Raw genomic sequence first — 20156 nt, forward strand, 5'->3', positions numbered from 1 at the left:
AAACCTAGGTCCTGTGATCCTTAATTTCAGGGTTGAATCATATTATACATCCATTGTTAGTCAGGGTTTAGATTAGACTTTCTGCCCCAGGACAGATCTGCTGTTTGGACTCCGGAGAGCAAAGCCCAGGACTGTTCTGTTTCTGTTTCCTTTTTTTAATTCTCCAGGTAGTTCTGGAAATTTCCATGTATGGGATTCCTGCTTGGTACACTGAGGTAGAAACGACTATGTCAGAAGGGTTTTTCCACTAATTCTGGTCTCAAGATGGAAAATAGAAGGAAGGGGTCGCAATCAAACTGAAAGGAACCAGTCTGTAGCCCCAGAACCAGTGACAAAAGCCCAAGCCAAAAATATATTTCAGCATTCAAGACGTAAACCAAAACTGTCAAAAGGGAAAATTCGACTGTACTTGAAACTCAGAAAGAAGAACTGAAAGCCAGAGCCATTTTAGAAACTCTGCTCTGTTCACTGTGAAAGAGCTACAGAGATAACAGGTTTCGGGATAGCCATTTGTAAAAGGGCAATGATCAGAAAGGGGCTGGTGACATTTTACTTTTCAGTGCAGATAAAATGACGCAAATTTGCTGAATGCAGCTTTTGATGTCCATATAAAAACTGGTCTCTTTGAAGAAATATATATGGAAAATAGAATCCAAAGATTTATGCTTCCATATGTCTTTCTAAAATGTGCTGTTGTTATTCAAGTTACCAAAAAACAATAGACTTATGACTATATGGTTTCACTAATGAGTTATACCAAACCTTAAAAGATATGGGACCAGAGCAGTGGTGCAAGTGGTAGGGCATTTGCCTTGCACACGGTTGATCCAGGATGAACCTGGGTTCAATCCCTGGCATCCCATATAGTCCCCAAGCCAAGAGCGATTTCTGAGTGCATAGCTAGGAGTAACCCAAGTGTCACCAGGTGTGGCCCCCCCAAAAAAAAAAAAAGATAGCTTAATTCTATCTTCTCTTCTCTTCCAAAAAGGAAAAAAAAAAGGAGGAATTATTTCAAATTCATTTATCATACCAACATTACTTTGGTATTAAAAGCAGATGCACACATCAGTCAAAAATACCAGACAACAATGGACAATCAAAATATTCACATGGAATCAGAAAATCCCCAAATAGTCCAAGCAACCCTGAGCAAAATGAATCATGGTCCCGACTTTAAACAATACTACAAAGCTGTAATAGTCAAAACGGCATGATATTTACATAAAATAGGTAAATACATCAATAGAATAGAATTGAGAGTCCCAAAACAAATTCTCACATATATCAGCAGTTAGTTTATGAATAAACAACCAAGAGGATAGAGCCAAAAGGAAAAAGGAGATGGTGCTGAGAAACGAGGTAACTACAAAAACTGCAAAGAGTGACCCTGAATCACAAGCTCACATCTGCATGAAAGTAACTCAAATGAACTAAAGACTTGGAGATTAGAGGCCAGAGAGATAGTACAAAGATTCTGTCTGGGAGGAGGGGAGAATGTAAATCTGTACCCTTGGATCCCTGCACTGAACTATTCTCTGTAGGGAGAATTACCAGGAAGAGCCCCAGGACCTCTTAAACTCCAACTGGGAAGCTGTGACATATGATTTATATAACAAAACAGGAAACAGTGACTGGAGTGATAGCACAACAGGTAGGGCGTTTGCCTTGCACACAGCTGACCCAGTTTTGATCCCTGGCATCCTAAATGGTCCTCTGAGTCTGCCAGGAGTAATTCTGAGCACAGAGCCAGCAGTAACACCTAAACACTGCCAGGTGTGACCAAAAGCAAACAAACAAAAATTAGCCAACAAATTCTACAATATAAACTTCAGGAGTGTCTGTGGAAATTCTAGCCTAAAAGCAAAAATAAAAACATGGAATTACATCCAACTTAAAATCTTCTGCATGGCAAAATGATCATCTTAAAGACATCAACTAAATGGGAGAAAGTATTTACAAATAATATATCTGAGTAATATACCCAAGATATAAAAGAGAATTTTAAAAGTTCAATAATAAAATAACAAACTACCTCATCAAAAAATAAAGAGAAATGCTAAATAGGCACTTCACCAAAAATAACACATAGATGGCCAACAGCTCATCAACACTGATCATCAGGGAAATGTACATCAAAGTGACAATGCCCTCACACCAGCAAGAATGACACTTATTCAAGTGTATGTTGGTGGGAAAGTAAACATGGGCTGGCAGGGATGTGGAGGAAAAGGGACCCTCCTTCACAGTGTGCAGAGATATAAGTTAATCCTCTATGGAAAACAAGGAGGTTCCTCAAAATGTTAAAAATGCATCTATCTGGGAGTCAGAGCAGTGTCTCAAGCATTAGGGCATTGGCCTTGCACTGGGCTAATCTAGGATAGACCGCGGTTCGATCCCCCAGCGTTCCAAATGATCCCCCAAGCCAGGAGCGATTTCTAAGTGAATAGCCAGGAGTAACCCCTGAACATCATCAGGTGTGCCCCCCCCCAACAAAAAAGCAAAAAAAAAAATGCATCTATCTATAATCAGCAATTGCACTTCTTTGTACTCCAAAGAATACAAAAACATTAATTTGAAACAATTTATGATAAGTAGCTATTGTCTTTGCAGCGATATTAAATTAAGGAAACAACCAATATGTCCACTGGCATGAATGGATAAAAATAGACACATACATATAATAGAAGACTATTCAACTATATGAAAAGATGAAATACAGGGCCCGGAGAGATAGCACAGCGGCGTTTGCCTTGCAAGCAGCCGATCCAGGACCAAAGGTGGTTGGTTCGAATCCCGGTGTCCCATATGGTCCCCCGTCCCCCCCCCCCCCCCCCCCGTGCCTGCCAGGAGCTATTTCTGAGCAGACAGCCAGGAGTAAGCCCTGAGCACTGCCGGGTATGGCCCAAAATCCAAAAAAAAAAAAAAAAAAAAAAAAGATGAAATACTGCCTTTTGCAAAATATAGAGAGAACTAAGGGGGGGGTGATACGAAGGGAAAGAAATCAGGTAAAAAAGACAACTATTTGATGATCTCTCCCTGTATAAGAAGTAAGGAAACACTTAAAACCAACCAAAAATAACGAATTCTTAAGACACTGAACTAAAATTTACATAAACTTTTTAATAACAGAACTAGGATTAAGAGAGGGAGAAGTGGACTGATGGGATGCAACAGACAGTGGTGGAGGAATATTAGTACTTGAGTGGTATGCGTAGTATGATAATACACATTTGAAATGATGTGACCACTATGCCCCTAAAACATACACAATCTTGTAAATCAATATTACCTTTAAAATAAAACAACTAATAACAGTTGCACTTTGAAAGGAGTTTTAGGGTGACAGCCAAAATTTATCCAGCAAGACTTCAAAGGTGATTCTGACAACATCTGTGAGTGCAAATACACTCACACAGAAACACACACACACACACACACACACACACACACACACACACAACCAAACCTACTCTCACAAAAGTCATGCCAAAACAGTAAAACCACAAAAGCAAACACTGAACCTATAAACATCTACTGTGGATCCCCTTGGAATGAATCAAGGGCATGAATAAACCTTTCCCCCCCAAAAAGATAAATGGCCAATAAGCACAAGAAAAGATGTTCAAATGTCATCATTCATTAGGGAAATGAAATCAAAACATCAATAGATGTATTTGACACCTGCGAGGATAACCAGCATTTTATGAAACGGACAAAGGTGGGGCTGGGAGTGATATTGCTTGTGGCAGACCCAAGTTAGACCACCAGTACTACATATTTATTGTTCCCTGAACCCATGAGGTACCACCTGTGTGGCTCCTCCTTCAAAAAAGATTTTTTAATTAAAAGAGCAAGAGTTGGTGGGGAGGCAGAGACATTTCAATCCTCTCAAAGAGCTGGCAGGGAAGTAAAATGTAGCTGCTATGGGAGTCTGCCCATTTCCCATGTTGATGTAATGGCAATTGACTTGGACACACCCCTTATTGTGCTGGGTATAAAAGGAAAAACTTAAAGGGGGGTAGGATAGTGACCAGAGCAGCACCTGTGGATCCACAGGGGTCAGAGATAAAGCATCAGAGAGATGTTGCCTGATTTGTATCTATCCCTCTTTCTTTCTTGAACCTGGGCCTCCCAGGCACCTCTGGCTGGTGAATTTCTCTTCCTCTCTCTCAAAACCTCACCCCAGTCACACCCCACCCTGTGGTTGTGGCAGACCTTAGACTCCAGGAAGAATAAAATGATACCTGGTTCTTCTCCCCCTCTCTCAGTTCTGGATGGGTGGGAGGTTGCTACACCCAAAATCCTGAACACAGAATTGCCACAAGACCCAGTAATTTTACTGCTGGCTACAGACCCGAAACATTCTATTCTGGACAGTCAGAGAAGTGCAACTCCTACCAGTCAAAAGGTTAAAAGAACCCAGAGATCCATTTGCTGAGGAACAAGTCGAGTAAATGCTGAACTTACATAAAGTGAAATATTATTCAGCAAACTCCCAAAAATGTAATGCTGCAAAATCAATAAAAAAGAAAATGTAGGGTTGGAGCTATAGTATAGCAAGAAGGAGGGCATCTGTCTTATACAAACCCAACCTGGGTTTTATCTCTGGCACACCCTTTGGTCACCTGAGCATCCTAGGATCGAAACCTGAATACAGAACCAGGAGTAAGCCCTAAAAAGGAATGTAGTTTTGTAGTTTTTCTGTGAGATGAAAGATTCTTAAAAACGTAGCTTTGGGGACAGGAGTGATAGTACAGAGGGTAGGGCATTTGCTTTGCACACAACTAATCTAGGTTTGTCCCCAGAAAACCATATGGTCCTCTAAATTATCTAGGAGTGACCCCTCAGCACAGAGCAAGGAATAAGCCCTGAGCATCACCTTGTGTGACAAAACAAACAAACAAAAAAACCAAAGCTAAATAAATTAAGTCGACCAAAGGTTACATAGTGAATGGTTCCATTTCTAGTAATTATTTATTAAGGCACATCCATAGAGAAAGCAGATTAGTGGATACCATGAATTAAATTAGGGGAATGGAAAATAGGGTGCTACCACTTTACATAGTTTTTTCCTTTATGGAGTGATGAAAAATACTAGAATTAGTGGTAATGGCTCCCTTACATTGTGATTCACATCACTGAAGTATACACTTTTAATGATTAAACTGTAAAAAAATTAAAAGCACCTGATTTCAATAAGCACATATTACAGGGTGAGAAAAGCAACAATAAACATGACACATGACCCCTTTATTTGTCCCAGAGCCATGCCCAGTGTTGCTAAAGCAGGCAATGGGCACAGGGCTGGTTGATCAAGGGGCATCCTTCCACCCCACTCCTTGGAACCCCTTACTACCTCGCTCTGGAAAAGACCATGACATAAGATGAAGAAGCAATTGATGTTAAAATGAAAAGAGCATGTAAAAATACTAAACATTCTGGAGCCGATCTTGCTATCCTGGAAGGTGAGGGTGGGACTGAGAGCAGCAAGTACCACCAGAAGCCCTGAGCACCCCTGTCTGCACGAACAGTGTGTATGTGTGGGGGGGGCTTCACACTGTGCAGGACAGTGTATACCTACTCACCTGTGTCTGGAGAACTCTGCCCATCAAAGGCAGGGCAGATAAGCATTGCGTGACTTGGGAAGAACATTTAAGATCATCTTAAACAATTATCTTGGTATCAAACATTCTCAGCCCCAAGCAGATACCAGCTCTTCTTTCCTTCTAGATGCTCCAAAGGCATTTGCTCATTTTTCCTTAGACTTCTTTCCTGACTTGGAGTTAGGCAGTATAAGTCTGTTTGCAAAGTGACGAGGGAGGAAAGTTCTGGAATAGCTGATTATCTCCCAGGGTTGAAAGGTGGCAGGGGGCTGGATACTTCATATCTCTAATATCCAGAAAGAGAGTCAAAAAGAGCAAGGAGAAGTGAATCTGGCTGAGCATGTGGCTGCCTGAAGAGATGGCCACAAGCAAACCACTGGGCAAGTGCATGTTGACTTATCTCTTCCATCTCTCTCCCCCTCTCCACCCCCCTCTCTCTGGGCAAGTGTAGCACTGAACCATCTCTTTCATCTCTCTCACTGAGCAAGTACAGTGCTGTCCCATCTCTTCTTTCTCTCTTTGTTTCTCTCTGTCTCTCTGTGTCTCTCTCTCCCCCCCATCAACATTGATAATCACGAGGTAGGAATTGGCTACTCTATTTTCCTAGCCATCTATTTCCTAGCCATCAGACTATTTGACCATACAACATGTGTTTGCAAATACTCAGTACAAAATGAAGAGCTCAAACCACAGGGCCATTAAGAAGCTGCTTACCATACTGCTTTGCCAAACTTCCTTATTGCTCCTTCAGAGGAAATCAAAGAAACCATTTCATCATCACCCTCCTCCAAACTTACTGGCAGGAGGAAACAAATTGAAAGCATAAGTGAACTGCCTAGGGTACAATTGGGGCTGAGGGGCTCCCTCTCTGAGCAAAACGCATGGGAAGAGCCAACCAGCACAGAGAGACCCACTATCATAGCAGCACTAACTAAAGCAAAGCCACCAACATGGCACCGCTGCAAGCAGGCCTTCCTTGTCCATGCCTTCATCCAACAAGCACTATTATGAGGCTTCCAAGAGTCAGCCACCAGCCTGGCCCGGAAAGCTCAGTAATGATGGGACAACCTACAATAGCACCTGCACACACAGACTTAGTACCCAGAGTCATTCAGGGCATCCGGCAGGCAGTGCCAAATTTCTAGCAGATCCTGGCAAAGAGAAGAACCTTTGAAACTGCTTCAAACCACTTAAGAATCTAGACAGTATCAAGCAAAAAGCTTGTGAAGAGGAAGGAAATAATATCCGGGTCTCAGACAAATGCCAACAAGCCAAGTTTACTTTATTTTTTATTTTTCCCGTGGAGCTGAGAGTGGGGAAAAGATGTTGGGCCAAAAGTGAGGGCCTGATGGTCAGTGCTGGGGGCTACCAGGGCCTCCCAGACTCATAGTAAGTTTTGTGGGGTGGAGCAGGAGGGAGAGCAGAGTGAGAAGTTGAACTCAGGGCCTGACTCATGCCAAGAGTGTCCCTCTTCCCCCGAGTTATGTCTCCAGCCCAAACAATCCCAACTTAGTCTCCTGTAAGGATGTATGCATGGAAGGAAAGATTCCCTGACCCTACCTAGGGCATCAGACACAGTAAAGGAGGTCCCCAATGATGATGGGCCTGCCCCCGCCTGTGGACTTCCATCCCTGCAGCCAGCTCTGTCCTGCTCCAGAGCAGGTGCTGGAAGAGCTAGAGAAGCCGGGGTCAGGTCCCTGGGGTTGGAACTCCTTTGCCAGGAGCCAGTAAAATGATGGCAAAGAAAAGTCCCCCAGGGCACTTGGTCTTCAGCTGTGCACAAATCTGCTTACTTGCCAAGCCTTTTGAAAGAAATCATGCACTCACGGATGGGAGAAGGGGTCCCGAGAGAGACCCCCAAGGAAAAACCCTCATTAAAAAAGCAGGCACGAAACTGGGCAGTGCAGGAATTTCTCACAGCTCTAAAGACTAGTAATCTCAAATCAAGACACTGAAAAGTCACAGGCACAAAGGAAACCCCTTCCTGGAAGAGGTGTCCTGCCACTCCTGGTGGCTCAAAAGTCCTCCTTGTTTGTTTGTTTTTGTTTTTCGGGCCACACCGTTTGATGCTCAGGGGTTATTTCTGAATTAGCACTCAGAAATTGCCCCTGGCTTGGGGGGACCATATGGGACACCGGGGATCAAATCACAGTCCTTCCTTGGCTAGCGTTTGCAAGGCAGACACCTTACCTCTAGCGCCACCTCACCGGCCCCAAGTCCTCCTTGTTTGCTGTGGTGCATCACTCCAATCTCTGATCCTCCTCCCTACGGTCTCCTCTCCTCTGTGTCTCCTCCTCTTGGGATTCCTTTCCTCTTTATTCCTCTTCTCTTCCCTTTGTTGTGGTGATGACCAAAAGATGCACATACATGATTCCAATGGATGCTCACTGGGGAGTATGTTGTATGCTATCACGGGCTCTGATGCAGTGCTCACCAGAGGTGACATGGTGTGATGTTGACACACTCCATTTAGGTGTTTGATACCAGCTGCAGCATAGCAGAGTTCAAGCACTTGAGTATGAGGCAGAGACACTTAGACATTGGGGCTGATAAGATTTGAGCTTGCAGCCTCTCTGGCCTCCCCCAGGTCCCCTTCTCTTCTACTTCTGATAAGGACATTTGCAGAATTGGCCCAGCTGCGCAATCCAAAATGATCTCTGGAAATCCTTTACTTAGTTAGGTCTCTGCAAAGACCCTTTTCTAAGTGCAGGCAAGCCCACAGATTCTGGGGTGAGTCTACACACATTCCACTAGAAGAGCCACAATTCTAGTGCCAACAGAGGACAACTAAATGCAGTATAACGAGTGCCACCTTCTTGTTTAAAAACAAACAATGACACTGCTGCCTCCCACTAGCCAAAGTTGTGTTCAGCAGAAAAAATAAAATAAAATGAAAATAACTCACACCTCAGAATTCAAGAACATGCATATTCACTCACACTCACAATCAAGAAGAGCAACATCATATTGCTCTTCCAAATATAACGCGACATAACTTCTCTTACTGTGCCTCAGTTTCCTTGAGCAGAACACGAAAAAGACACCCCATGATGGGGATGACATGAGTTACTGCAGGTATTTTGCTTCCAAAGCTTCCCAGCACTTGACAAATGTTAGTTATTGTTACTGTTATTATCACTAGTACCATTATTATTATTACCACCATTATTATAATAATATAACAATTACTATTATTATATCATTATAATAGCTGTCTCATCAACTATGTATTGGTTTCCCAAGAGGGACAAGACATAGCTTCATTTTTTTTCTCTTTTTATGTCCTTCAACTTTTTTGAGGCCATACCTGATGGTGCACAGGAGTAACTCCTACTTTTTGCTCAGAGGATGTTCTTGGGAATGTTCAGGAAACATGTGGTAATGGGGACTGGACACTGGCCTGCTGCTTGCAGACCAGGCGCTCAGTTATTCGAGCTATCTCTGGCTCACCTACCTGTTCTCTTATCACTTTGGAAGATGCCAAATTACACAGCCCTGAAAGAACTTAAGATTTTAAAGTCTGTAACAGGTCACATACAATGAGTAAGAGGATTTATTTCCTTTTTTTTTTGGGGGGGGGAACACACCCGCTGATGCTCACGGGTTACTTCAGGCTATGCACTCAGAAATCACTCCTGGCTTGGGGGACCATATGAGACTCTGGGGATGGAACCCAGGTCCATCCTGGGTCAGCCGCGTGCAAGGCAAACGCTCTACCGCTGTGCTATCGCTCTGGCCTCAAGAGGGTTTATTTCTATTCACCTGGTTTAGGTATTTCAAATACTCACATATACACTTAATTAAAAGTAAGTAAAAGAATAAATTGGAGAAGAAAAACAAAACAAAAATGTGAGCAAGATCTGGAGAGGTAAAAATGAAACACGGAGTGAAATTAGTGAAGAAACAACAATCAAATTAAAATATCCATTATGCTGCACACCTTGGACATTTCGAAGAATCAAATCACTATCAGGTTTTAAGCTCTGGAGCACAAGATGCAAAGATAAAAGCCTGACCCGCTTCATTATTCATCACATCCTTAAGATTCAAAAAGAGATGAAAGGTAGAAGAGGAAAAGGAAATTTGTTCATAGAATTGCAATTATTCCTGGCTACGGGAGGGAAACTTTTCCAAGCCACCCTCTAATGGAAGACAGAATAGACAAGTTGCTTTTCTAGGTAATAACTATTTATTATTAAGTGCTTATATTTACATACAATACCTTCCCAATCTGCCTCTAACAAGTAAGGTTAATTAAGTTGAAATTTTAAGATTGGTAAAACAGTATTTATACATCTACATGATTTGTAAAAGGTGATGTCTTAGATAAAGATAAAGAAAAGACAATTATGGAAGACAAAAAGGTTATGTTTTAAACTGAAACCTTTGATACCAAACCCTGGATGTTAATACAATAATGACTGTGTTGCCTGAGCAATAATTTTTTTTTTCAAAAAAGAAAATTGAGAGGAACTGAAGTGATAGTACAAAGGGTAGAGCATTTGTCTTGCACACAGCCAATGGGATTACATGCCTGGCACAGTATAATCTCCAAAGTACTTTTAGGAGTGATTCCTGAGCTTAGAGCCAGAAAGAAACTTTGAGCACAGTGGGTGCGGGGGTGGGGGGGTAGTGGGGGGTGGGGGTGGGGAGGGAGAGAAGGGGAGAAAAGGAGGGAGGTCTGAGAGAGAGAGGAAGTGAGTGAGTGAGTGAGTGAGTGAGTGAGTGAGTGAGTGAGTGAGTGAGTGAGTGAGTGAGAAAGAGAGAGAGAATACTCTCCATTCCCCCAATATAAAATCCTTAGATTCTAGGGCTGAAAAGATAGTACAGCAAATAAGGAGATGCCCACAGCAGAGGAGGGTCCTTAAGAGCAGAGCCCAGATTTAGCCTTGAGCATTGCCAAGTATGACTCACAATCCTCCCCACCAAAAACACAAGACCTTATTTATATGATATGTAATCCTAAAAATTCAGGACAATCACAAGAATCAAGAAAGGAATTTCAACAAGGGAAAGGATTAAGAGTGATTAAGGAAAATGGAGAAGGAAACTTCCATAACTATTCATCCAGAAGACCAAAGAAAGCTGAAACTTATTTCTAGGCAGAAATCCAGTTGGAAAAGATAGTATGTCTTTACAGATATTGACACTTTCTTCTTTTATTTTGGATGTGTTTTCTGGTCTTTATTTGGGGAGAATATCCTGTGTGGGCCAGGAGCCACTCCTGGCAATTCTCATATGTGCTAGGTTAATTCCAGGTTTGATATGGGGGGGGGGGGGTGAAGCTTCAGATTTTGAATACAAATACAAAATCTGTATTGAGAATTCTAGTTTCATTGGTTTTATTTTGGGGCTATGCCCAGCAATGCTCAAGGGTTACTCCTGGCTCTACCTTCAGGAATTACTCTTGGCAGGCTTGGGGACCCTCTAGGATACCAAGAATCACATCTGGATCAGCCATGGGCAGGGCAAGCATCCTAACCGCTGTATTACCTCTTCAGCCTCCAAGAAACCTACTTTTTTGTTATCCACATGTATAGAATTTCACATAATTCCCTCTTGTCTCTCACTCCTCGACAAGCACATGTGCACGCACTGTGCACTTACCTTGTTAAGCCACTTTAGCCCTGGTATCGTATTTGAGTTTATCTGTTCCTCCAGCCACGGGCGCATCCTCATCCTTTCCACCGGCATGGTGCCCTGCCGAGAGAAACACACATAAGGCATTCTTGCTACCAGCACCAGGTCCAAAAACATTTATATATAGGTTTCCCATTGTCTTTCAAAGTATATCCTAGAGTGAAATAGCTAACAAATTAGTGTCAATATGTTTATCTTCATCTTATGTACACAACCATGAACATTTAATGCTGGACTCTAAAGCAGAGACAATGTCAGCTGGGGCCTCCATTCCATGGGGCTCTGTGGCTAGCGTGACATCATTTGAGTTAGAGCAGGACCACAATCTGGCGGATTTCAGTTCTTACACTGTAAACAATATCTTCTTCACCACCTAATGCAACATTTTCCACATTTTCCTGCTATGCATGACTGAGTTTGCATTTTTTTTTCTTTTTTTAAATTTCTTTTGGGCCACACCCGGCAGTGCTCAGGGGTTACTCCTGACTGTCTGCTCAGAAATAGCTCCTGGCAGGCACGGGGGACCATATGGGACACCGGGATTCGAACCAACCACCTTAGGTCCTGGATCGGCTGCTTGCAAGGCAAACACCACTGTGCTATCTCTCCGGGCCCTGAGTTTGCATTTTTAAAGATATCCCAACAGTTCTCTGTTTGATCGCAATCTAATGTTTTAAAGTTGCCTTGGAGCAGGTCGGCAACCTTTTTTTTTCAACTGAGCCAAATCTCACCAAAACCACGATTGAAGTTTATTTTGAGAGCCACACAGGTCGCTCACTGACAGAGACTAGGAGCAGAATTCTGACTCCTAGCCGCCCGGCACACAGAAGAGCCAAATTAAAAGTGTAAAGAGCCACATGAGGCTCGGGAGCCGCAGGTTGCCTTGGGGTATCCTGATGAAGAAAACACAGGTGTTCTACATGCTTCCTTGAGGCAGAGTTATAGTATTGTTGGATGTGAGCCCAATGTCAATAACTGATACACATAAAATAAAATTATGTATTGACTGGTTGATGACAATGGGATCAGAGGTTTATAGGAGCCTAATACACTACAAGGAAGGGAAATCTAAACACAGACACACAGAGAAGGCCAAGGAAAAACAAGTAGATACTAGAGAGATGCTGTTACAAGTCACAGAATACAAGTTCTTGGAACCCCAAGAAAATGGAAGGAGGAAAAGACTTAATCATCATTGATTTCCAGACCAGAGTGGTAGTACCGCAGGTAAGGTGCCTGCCTTACAAGTGGCAGTCCCGGATTCAATCCTTCACACTTGTATGGTTTCCAGAACATCACTAGGAATGATTTCTGAGAAATCATTCTGAGAAAGGAGTAAGTCCCAAGTACCACTGTGTGTGGCCCCAACATCCCTTCCCAAATTCAATGACTTTCGGTTTGTGGGTTCTGTTGTTATAGATGCACACACCACTACATCTTTATTCAGCCGTTTAGAGGCATATGGCTGCACGTAGGCTTCCTTATCATGGCTACTGTGACTGGTGCTGCAAATAAATGATCTGTGTATGTGTTGTGACTTGTTAAGACACACAAATAAATGGAAAGCTGGGCTGGAGCAGTGGCGCAAGCAGTAGGGCGTTTGCTTTGCATACGCTGACCTAGAATAGACTGCGGATTGATCCCCTGGTGTCCCATATGGTCCCCCAAGCCAGGAGTGATTTCTGAGTGCATAGTCAGGAGTAACCCCTGAACATCACGAGTGTGGCCCAAAAACAAACAAACAAACAAACAAAAATCAGAAAGCTAACTTTTTAACATGACAGCACTGCCTTTTTTTTTTTCACTTGATTTTTGATGCCTGGACTCACCTTCCACACACTGACAGATACTGAATTACTATGGGCTCTGCCACCAGACATTGAAGAACAGACAGATTTATCACTACGTTCAGAAGGTGAGGTACATCCTTCCTTCTGTGAAAACACCCAATATTTGATTCTCTATTAAGCCTACCATTAGGAATCAATCATTTAGTTAGACCCCAAAGATTAAAAGGCTGAGGTAGCTATCACAGAGAGTTACGGGGCAAGTACTAAAGAGGAAAGAAGTTCACTGGGCATGCATTTCCCTCTTTTGTCAATGGACAGTCATACTGGTTTTCCTGGTGAGGCAAGTCCCCGTCTGGGCCAATATCCAAGCCACACACAACCTGGACAGAGTTGACGAAGGCCTAAAGCTGATGGAAAAAACATAGAAATGACATGTTTGCTAAGAGAACTGAATGCCACCAGAAATCAAAACAACTTAGTTCCAGTCCCAACACGGCCATTACTGTCATGTATCCTTGGGCAAGTCCCTCCATCTTTCTGAGCCACACTTCAATTGTCCAGAAAAGTGAGAGGCTTCAAAATGATTGTTTCTGAAAATATCTGAGTCTAAGAATTCTTCTGAAACCCACAGGTTCATAATCGAAGTTACCCTTTGTAATCCCATTAGCCTATTCCTGTCTACTGGGTTGTTTTAAATAGTGAGACACTAAACAGCATGGTTCCATAAGTCTAGAAAGGAAATAAACTACCCTTGGACCTGACAAAAGGCATTTTGTAAAATCACATCACCAGGTTCTTGAGATTTGGGGGTAGGGTCATCTCCAAAAGCCTGGCTATGGGGCTCTCTCAGTCACCTTAGCCCACGAAGGTCCCCCTGAGAACATCACTGTTCCAGGCTGTTGTAGAGAAGCCTGGCAAGATCACTATGATGAAACTAATGTGAACTGTCCCTGGGCTATGGCCCCAAATCCAGTCACTGGCACTTTGAACTTTTGGGCAGAGAGTGTATTACACTCAGCAATGCTCAGAGCTTACTCCTGGCTCTGTGTTCAGGAATTCCTCCGGGCATTGCCTGGAGGACTGTATGTGGTGTTGGACATTGAAACCAGGTTTGCTGTGTATAAGACAAGAGTTTGCCACCCCCTGTACCATCTCTCCAGCCCATGACCTTGAGGTTGAACCTAAATAACTGATGTTCAGGTGTTGGAATAATAAAAGCTGTGACTGCCATTTACTGAGGACATACTCTAAACCCACAACGAGGAGTTCAAATTCTTAGACTTAGGACTCAATATTACACAAGAGGGTGGAGGCTAAGAGCCTTTGTGCTCTAAAGGCAGCCTACTGGTGAGCTGGAAGCCTTCCAAGACACTCTGAAACGCCCAAGTTCAGAGACCCTCAGAGATAGATAGTGCTCCAAGCTCACAGCTTTCTTGTCTGCTCTACCACTGAGACTCCCTGGCTCCTTTGTGTTCTATATACCATAGACACACGAATCTCCCTCAACTACCACTTGACTTCATTAGTATTCTGTTCTAGAACCCATAAAAACATTCCTGCTCAGTTTCAAATACTAAAATCTTGGACCATGAAGGTAAGAACTGGTAAGGGCATGATAAGGAATCCAGACCTATCTCCATGGTTGAATAAGCCAAACAGCTAGACAATCCATGTCTCTAAGAATCTGATGAAAGCAATTAGTGAGCTAATGAGGTAATTAGAAAATGAGTAAGGGCCTTACACTAGGCAGACCCAAGTTCAATCCCCAGCGTCCTATGTGGTCTCCCAAGCACCACCAGGAATACACCTGTGCACTGCTAGGTGTGATAAAAAAAAAAATAGCCTCTGGGTGTGACCAAAAAGTAAAATAAAATAAATAAATAAATAAATAAATAAATAAAAGAGGCAAGATGTGGGAATGAAGAGGGACACTCCAGAGTTAAGGCAGTTCTCTTCCCAGCCAAAGGACATGTGTGGGAGCTCAACAGAGGTTTTGTCATAATTTGTTGATGAAGGGACCTCTAGCAAGAGAAGTCTTAGGACATGAATTGCTTCTGTGCCATTCCAATTCTGCTCTCTCCTTTCTTCTCTTCTAAAATAAACACACACACACAAATACACACACAGACACACACACACAATTCTGAATGACCTTAGTCATTTAAATGTTCTAGTACTACTAGCTGTAAATGTGAATCATATTTTGAGGAAGATAACTTAATCTATGGCTTCTATTTTCTCAGACCTTTTTTTTTGTTTTTAATGTATAAGGTCATAAATATTGCTAAGAAAACAAGAACAAAACAACAACAACCAAAAAAAAATCAAACAAGGGAAACAATCAACAACAGAAAGTGACCCCAGGAGCTAGAGTGATGATATAGTAGTAGGTAGGTCCTCAGCACCACCTATGGAGCCCCTCCCCTGCCAAAAGTGACCCCTGGCCACAGATGAAGAGTAAACCCTAAGCATTGTTGGGTGTGGCCCCAGACCCAAAAACAAAGCACACAAACAAATATGGGCAATTTGAAGTTCCACAAAGGCAAGAGAAAGAATGAACCAGAAGCAATACTTGAAAAAACAATAACCAATTATCATCCTCACAGATTTAATAATCATTAAAAACCACAGACAAAAATAACAAGAAAACAACCATACATGGGCATATTGGCACACACATGCTCAACACCAAAATTTAAAAGAATTATTTTTATAACAGACAGAAAAACAGATTCATTACATCAAGGAACAAAACCAACTATGAAGGACTTTGTAAATCACACGTTTCAATTTAAAAAAAATGTAAAAAAAGAGGTAAATAAAAAAATAAAATAAAAAATAAATTAAATAAACAAAATAATAAAATAAAACAAACAAATAAAATAAAAGAAAAAATAAATAAAAGAAAAAAATGAAAAGAAAAAGAAACAAAACCAAACTCAGAAGCCTAAAGGCAACTACTCCATAACAAAATCAAAGAACACAGAAAGGTACCATCAGGGGCTGAATGACAGTACAGCAGCTAGGGTGCTTACTTTGCATGTAGCTCACCAGGATTCTATCCCCAGTACCCCATATGTTCCCCCAGGATTGATCCGCAGCACAGAGCCAGGAGTAAACCCTGAGCACTGCAGGGATTGTACAAACAAAACAAAGGTACATTCAGAGGAAAGAGAGGAAGCAGCTATAATTAAAAATTTTTATGAACAGAATATAGTCACTTCAAAAATGTCAGAGAAAAGGTGCTGGGAGATAGGTACAGTGGTTAGGACACTTGCCTGGTAAACCCCCAACACGGGTTCAATTCCCAGCCCCACCTGGTCTGGAGCCCTGCAGACTACATACAGCCCTGAAGGCCTCCTAAGCGCCCACCACCCAGTAGGGCAAGCCTCAGGGCCTTGTGCTAAACCTGAACAGTTCGTTGAGAACTGCCTGCTGGGACTTCTGCACCTCCTGAACCCTGCTTGGGAACCCCCTTCTTCCCGACCCAAAACTGAGTGCTGAGGAAGTAAGGCACCTTTCCACCTAGGAAACCAGAATCTTTCACACCTTATATCATATCCCATTCAAAGAGTCAGAAAACCCAGAGTTTTTTTAAAACTCAAGTGGTGTAAAGACCCAAGTCCAGGAAGGAAGATACTCAGAACAGGGAAATGGCAGAGTGTGTGGGGAACTGGTCTGGCTCTGCCCATTCCAGCTTCTTCATCAGCTGTGCCATTTCTTCCAGAGGGCCTGTGCAGGTTCTTGACATGGAGCAAAAATTCCCTCCAAGGGCATGTGCCCACACCGTCTCCTCCACCTACTGACAAGCTCCTGGACCACAAACACTAGCTCAAACTCCCCTTCAATCACATTATTGCATCCCCCCCCCCCCCCCCCCGGGCCTCTTCTCCAAGGGCCCATTGTCTGCATTCAGCCACAGTCTGCACAATGAGGCTTATGAAACACGCGTTGTTTCAGAGAACTGGGTTGACCGTGGTTTCGAAGATTCAAAGATGTTTAAAGTATAATCTCCACCCTCAAGGAATAAGTTCGCTGGAGATAGGAGACATAAATCACCCAGAGCTCACTAATAATACTATAATTATAATAATAAAAGACTGCAATAGAGATCACAAGGCCGTTGATGATTAAGTGCCAAGGAAATGAACTGGGTCATAAGGAATATATAAATCATTATTAAAAGAGTTAGTGAGGGAAAGCTTTGTGGTACAGGCAGAGCTAGCTACCCAACGATGGGGAGGCAGTCCCGAGGCAGGAAGTCAGTGGGCCTGCTCTTCGCCTCTCGGTTCTCATATTCCTGACTTCACCTTTCAGTCCTTTGTCCTGTGGCTCCATGTATGGAAACAGATGAATAGTGGGGAGCTGTTGGGGGAAACATCTATGTTTTTCTCTCAGGGAGAGCATGTGGGCAGGCAGGCAGGGCAAGGTAAAGGTCATATGAATGGGCAAAGTAGGATGTAGGAGGTTGTGGGCAGAGCAGCTGAAGGCCCTCCAGAGTAAAGTCCCAAGCTCATAAGTGGCAGGTCTGAATGGCTCTTTTTGTTTTTGTTCATTTTTTTGCTTGTTGGTTTTGGTTTGGGGGCCAAAAGAAAAACCCCAAACAAACAAACCAGTGACCCTGAGGTGCTCAGGGATTACTCCTAACTGTGCTCAGAAATTACAGTGTTCAGAGGATCATATGGGGGTTGGGGTGGGGCCAGGGATCGAACTTGGGCCAGTTGCTTGCAAAGCAAACACACCCTACCTCCTGGACTAAGGCTCCAGCCCCACATATGAATGTCTGACACAAGCCATACCTCACCTGAAAATGTTTTGAAAATGTGGTGAGAGTTCATAAGTGTATCAGAGACCCAACCAGGGATGGTCCCCGTATAAGGCCAGCCCCCTCCTTGCTGCACTCTCAGTCTCCATCCCAAATTCTTTTAGTATGTGAATCTCCTATTTCCTGAATCTTTTTGTTGAAGAGATTCTCCTTCCTTCATTGAATGAATCCTTCATTCACTGAATCAATTAGTAAATATCTGGTTTTATTTCTTGGCTTTCTACCAAATCCCATTTATCAGTGTCTTGTTTTATTCTACTACCATGCAGCTTTATTCTTCTTTTTCCCTCTTTAACCCCACTCTATAAAAATAAACTCAAAAAGCATCCAACACCTGATGGATGGAGTTCCTGAAAACATGAACGACACGAAAGATAAGCCAGGACAAATGTCTCATGATATAGCATTAAGGATGTTTTTGAAGACTCAATCCCAACAGCAAAGAAATTAAAGATAAATTTTTAGGATTAGAACAAATTTAAAAGCTTTTGTATAACATAAAGGAAGAAAGAAGAAAGGAAGGAAGGGAGGGAGTGAGGGAGGGTGAGAGGGTGGGAGGAAGGAAGGAAGGAAGGAAGGAAGGAAGGAAGGAAGGAAGGAAGGAAGGAAGGAAGGAAGGAAGGAAGGAAGGAAGGAAGGAAGGAAGGAAGGAAGGAAGGAAGGAAGGAAGGACAACAACTGAGTGGCAGATAGCATTAGCACATCAAGGGAATTCATATGACAAGCAGGAAATAAATGAGCATAATATCATTCTGTTTGTTTTTGGCCACAACTGATAGTGTTTTGAGTGTACTATCGGTTCTGTGCTCAGGGATCGCTCCTGGCAGGGCTGGGGAACAAGATATAGTATCAGGGATCAAAGGTGGTGGGTCAACTGCAAGCAACTCCCTCAATTCCTCATGCTACCTCTCCAGTCCAAGAGCAAGATTTGAATACAGAGTTCTCCAAATAAGTGGTGCAAGTGGTTAACAAGGAAAAAGAAATAACCCTTGAGCACAGAACCAAGAGTAATCCCTGAGCACTGCTAGGTATAGCCCTCAAACAAACAAAAAAACCCAAGATCACAGTGGTAATCCCCTTACACAAGTGACACAGCAGGGTGTGGGGTAGAGGAAGGAACTACTTTGTGAATATGGTGCAACCATTCTGGAAAATGCCAAAGATAAGCTTTTGTTGGGGATTGATCGGGTTTGAGCTTTGGAAACACAAAAACCAACAGCAATACAAAAAAAGCTAAATATCCAGCAATCCCACTTTACGTATCCACAAAACACAAAAAACATTAATATAAAAATCAACATCCAGCCCCCACTGTCTACTGACAGCATCACTTACAATAGCTAAAATACAGAAGCAGTTCAAGAGCCCAATGATGGATGACAGGATCAGGAATGGGTGGTGTATATATACAATGTAAAACTATTGCACTATAAAATAAAGATGAAATGTCATTCACATAAAAATGAAAGGAGCTGAAAGGAATTCAGTGAAGTAAATCAGAAGGCAAAAAAAAAGGATTTCACATATATGTGCAATGTGATATAAAACTGATGAACAGACAAAAAGGTAAAAAAAAAAACTGGTCAGATTGCCGATAAAAGAACTAAGGGAAAGGGTAAGAGGGAGGAGATATGGTGCAGCAGGAAGAAAAAGCTATTGTTCTGCTTCAGGATGGTGGCTATGGTAATGAACTCAACAAGAAAACCTAAGTGGTAATACTCAGCTAGAAATATAATAGAATTTTTAAGTAGTCATTTTTCCTAGATATTCAGCAATCATTCTCCAATGCAAGATTCTCTTACATTACAATCTACACCCCTCACATTAATTTTGAGATACTTTTTTTTTTAGCAAAAGTAAGAACTTTGGCTTACAAATTGTATGAACTGAGGGGCCAGAGCAGGGTAGGGCATTTGCCATGCACAGAGCCAACCGGGTTCGATCCCTGGTGATCCAACCTGTATGGTCTCCATGCCTGCCAGGAACAATTTCTGAGTGCAGATCCAGGAGTTACCCGAGTGTCGCAGGTGGTGTCTGCCCCTTCCCCCCTGCCAAAACTGTAGAGCTGAAAGAAAGCTGAAGTTGAAAATTAAAATTTCCTATCATCTCACAGCGCGCATTTGCCTTAGCAAGCAGCCAATCCAGGACCTAAGGTGGTTGGTTTGAATCCCTGGTGTCCCATATGGTCCCCCGTACCTGCCAGGAGCTATTTCTGAGCAGACAGCCAACAGTAACCCCTGAGCACCGCCAGGTGTGGCCCAAAAAACAAAAAACAAAAAACAAAAAAAAAACAAAAAA

At 42.6% G+C, this 20156-nt stretch overlaps 1 protein-coding gene across 2 annotated transcripts in view; it reads right to left on the reverse strand.

Moving 5' to 3' along the window:
- Nucleotides 1–20156, reverse strand: part of IRF2 (interferon regulatory factor 2) — a 103205-nt gene that overhangs the window by 37302 nt on the left and 45747 nt on the right. For both annotated transcript variants that reach the window (XM_049772378.1, XM_049772379.1), the window contains exon 2: nt 11211–11303. In XM_049772378.1, the coding sequence (XP_049628335.1) occupies nt 11211–11297 (87 nt within the window). In that variant the 5' untranslated portion in view covers nt 11298–11303. The remainder of the gene's footprint in view (nt 1–11210; nt 11304–20156) is intronic.

Source organism: Suncus etruscus, chromosome 4 (assembly GCF_024139225.1).
Source record: "Suncus etruscus isolate mSunEtr1 chromosome 4, mSunEtr1.pri.cur, whole genome shotgun sequence".
Lineage (NCBI taxonomy): Eukaryota > Metazoa > Chordata > Mammalia > Eulipotyphla > Soricidae > Suncus > Suncus etruscus.